Source organism: Rosa rugosa, chromosome 5, assembly GCF_958449725.1.
Source record: "Rosa rugosa chromosome 5, drRosRugo1.1, whole genome shotgun sequence".
NCBI classification, from domain to species: Eukaryota; Viridiplantae; Streptophyta; class Magnoliopsida; order Rosales; family Rosaceae; genus Rosa; species Rosa rugosa.
In genome coordinates, this window is record NC_084824.1 from 21712888 (window position 1) to 21714978 (window position 2091).

General features: G+C 44.5%; 1 protein-coding gene across 1 annotated transcript; it reads left to right on the plus strand.

Moving 5' to 3' along the window:
* The first annotated feature begins 339 nt into the window (after positions 1-339).
* On the plus strand, positions 340-1392 carry LOC133711356 (uncharacterized). The gene has a single exon (XM_062137490.1). The coding sequence runs from the start codon at positions 340-342 to the stop codon at positions 1390-1392; it is 1053 nt and encodes a 350-aa protein (XP_061993474.1).
* The last annotated feature ends 699 nt before the right edge of the window (positions 1393-2091 follow it).

The following is a 2091-nucleotide window of genomic DNA, read 5'->3' on the forward strand; positions in this document are numbered from 1 at the left end:
CGGTTGGTTTGGTAATTACCAAACCAAGTGGCAGCCCTAATTTATACTAGTCTTCCTCCGCACATGCTCCTGCATGTGTAGAATTGATTTTTTTTTTTTTTTGAGAAAATAAAAAAGAAATTGAAACGGAAGAACACGGTTATTGCAAAAAGAAGATAATGGGAGAGAAAGATGGGTTATGGGAAAGTAATTTTTTTTTTAGAAAGAAAATGTAATGGAAGATAACAGATATTGCAAAGACAAGATAGTGGAAGAGAACCCTAGCCGCATCTAAGCGAGAGAGAGGAAAACCCTAGTTCAAAAAACCCTCAGGTTGTTTGCATGGAGGACGTCGACGAGATGGCAGTGCGACTGGCTGCATCCTTGGGACTGGCGGATGCACGCCGGCCAGTCGATCTGTGGCCTTCTCATGGTGAAGGATTACGTCGATCACAGACGTACCTTGTGGGGAAACTACTGACAGCCAGAGCCTTCAACAAGCGATCGTTTATGGGGATGTTCCGGCGAGCGTGGAGGCTGAATGGTCGATACACCGTCCAAGAGCATGATGACCGCTTTCTCTTCACACTGTCAGACCCAACTGATCCTAACCGGATTCTCCCGGGTGGTCCGTGGGGTTTTGACAGAGCCCCGGTGGTTTTGGCACCATATGATGGAGTTGGAGCAATCAAAGATGTGTCGCTTATTAAACTTGCTTTCTGGATCAAGGTGCGTGGATTACCGCTGGATTTTCACATGGATCGTTGCCTTAGGAGGGTAGGCAGTGCCCTAGGTCGGTTTGTTCAAAAGGATACTACAGAGTTTGCTGTAGGCAGAATCCTGATTCGGGTTGAGGTGGACCTGATGCAGCCTATCATCTTTCGACGTAGTTTCACAGTAGATGATGGTATTGTGGTGGACTTGGAATTTTTCTTCGAAAATTTGTATGGCAGGTGCAGGGACTGTGGTCTTGTCACCCATGTTGGCTTGCCGTGTTCTGGCACTGCTTTGCCTGTAGAGCTACAAACTGCTACTCCGGTGGCACGTCGAAATTTGGAGCGTGCTTTGAACCAGGTGGGTGTGATACAGGCGGCTGGGCCAAATTTGATTTTTGGGGCACAGAATACCCCCCAGGTTGGGTTAGAGAGATTTATGCCGAATGCTAAACCTAAGGTGAGGAAAGAAATCCGTCGGAGGCCTTCTGTTGGCAGTGGAGAGGGGAGCTCTGGGGTGCAGACAGCTTCCAATGCGCCGGAGCTTGATGGTGGTAGTGAGCCAAAGTCTAATGGCTCAGACAAGGGGACAGTTGGAGCAGACAGTTCGACAGAACATGCACCCAATCATGCCATGCATTCTCCTAGATGTGGGATGCATCGTAAGCATGTGGATGAGGATGGGCCTTCTCCAAAGTAGCTGCGATTGAGTTTGGCAGTTGGAAGAACTAATCTGGATGCCATGACCATGGGGTTGTGCAATGTCAAGCCAGCTGAGAAGGTATACAAGAAGAGAGGTAGGTCAAAAGGTACAAAAAACAAAGCTAAGGAACTCAAGACTGTTCAAGTTTCTCCTATGAAAAAGTCCCCATCACAGAAACGTAAGTCTCCAAGAAAAGCGGAAAAAATGGTGAATGGTTTGCCGGAATTCACTTTAGTTGAGGTTGTCAGTGGTTCCAATCTGTCTCAAGGGAAGGAACCTATAGTTGCTTAGTAGGTGATCCTAGTATTGATTGTCTATGCTAGTAATAAGAATGTCTCTATGAGTCTTGTGGAAGTGCTTAGCTTTAGCGTACCACAATTGCGTGCTCGGCGTCTTAAGGTTAGGTAAGGCGAGATATTTTTATGTGGCATAGACTACTCTGAGCAAAAATGTATTATTGGAGTAGTCTTCTGTACTATTCTTGATCTATGAACCGGGGCATACTATTGGTATGCTGCCATTTTATCAAAAAAAAAAAAGATAGTGGAAGAGAAAAATGGGTTGTCAGATCCTTTTTTGTTTAATTTTTCTTCATAAAAATCTATTTTTTAAATTATCATAATTGCCCTTTGATTTAATTAGTTCTCAATTTTTTTTTCTTTTAGGATCACTTTTGTCAAAATATTTGGTTTTGAC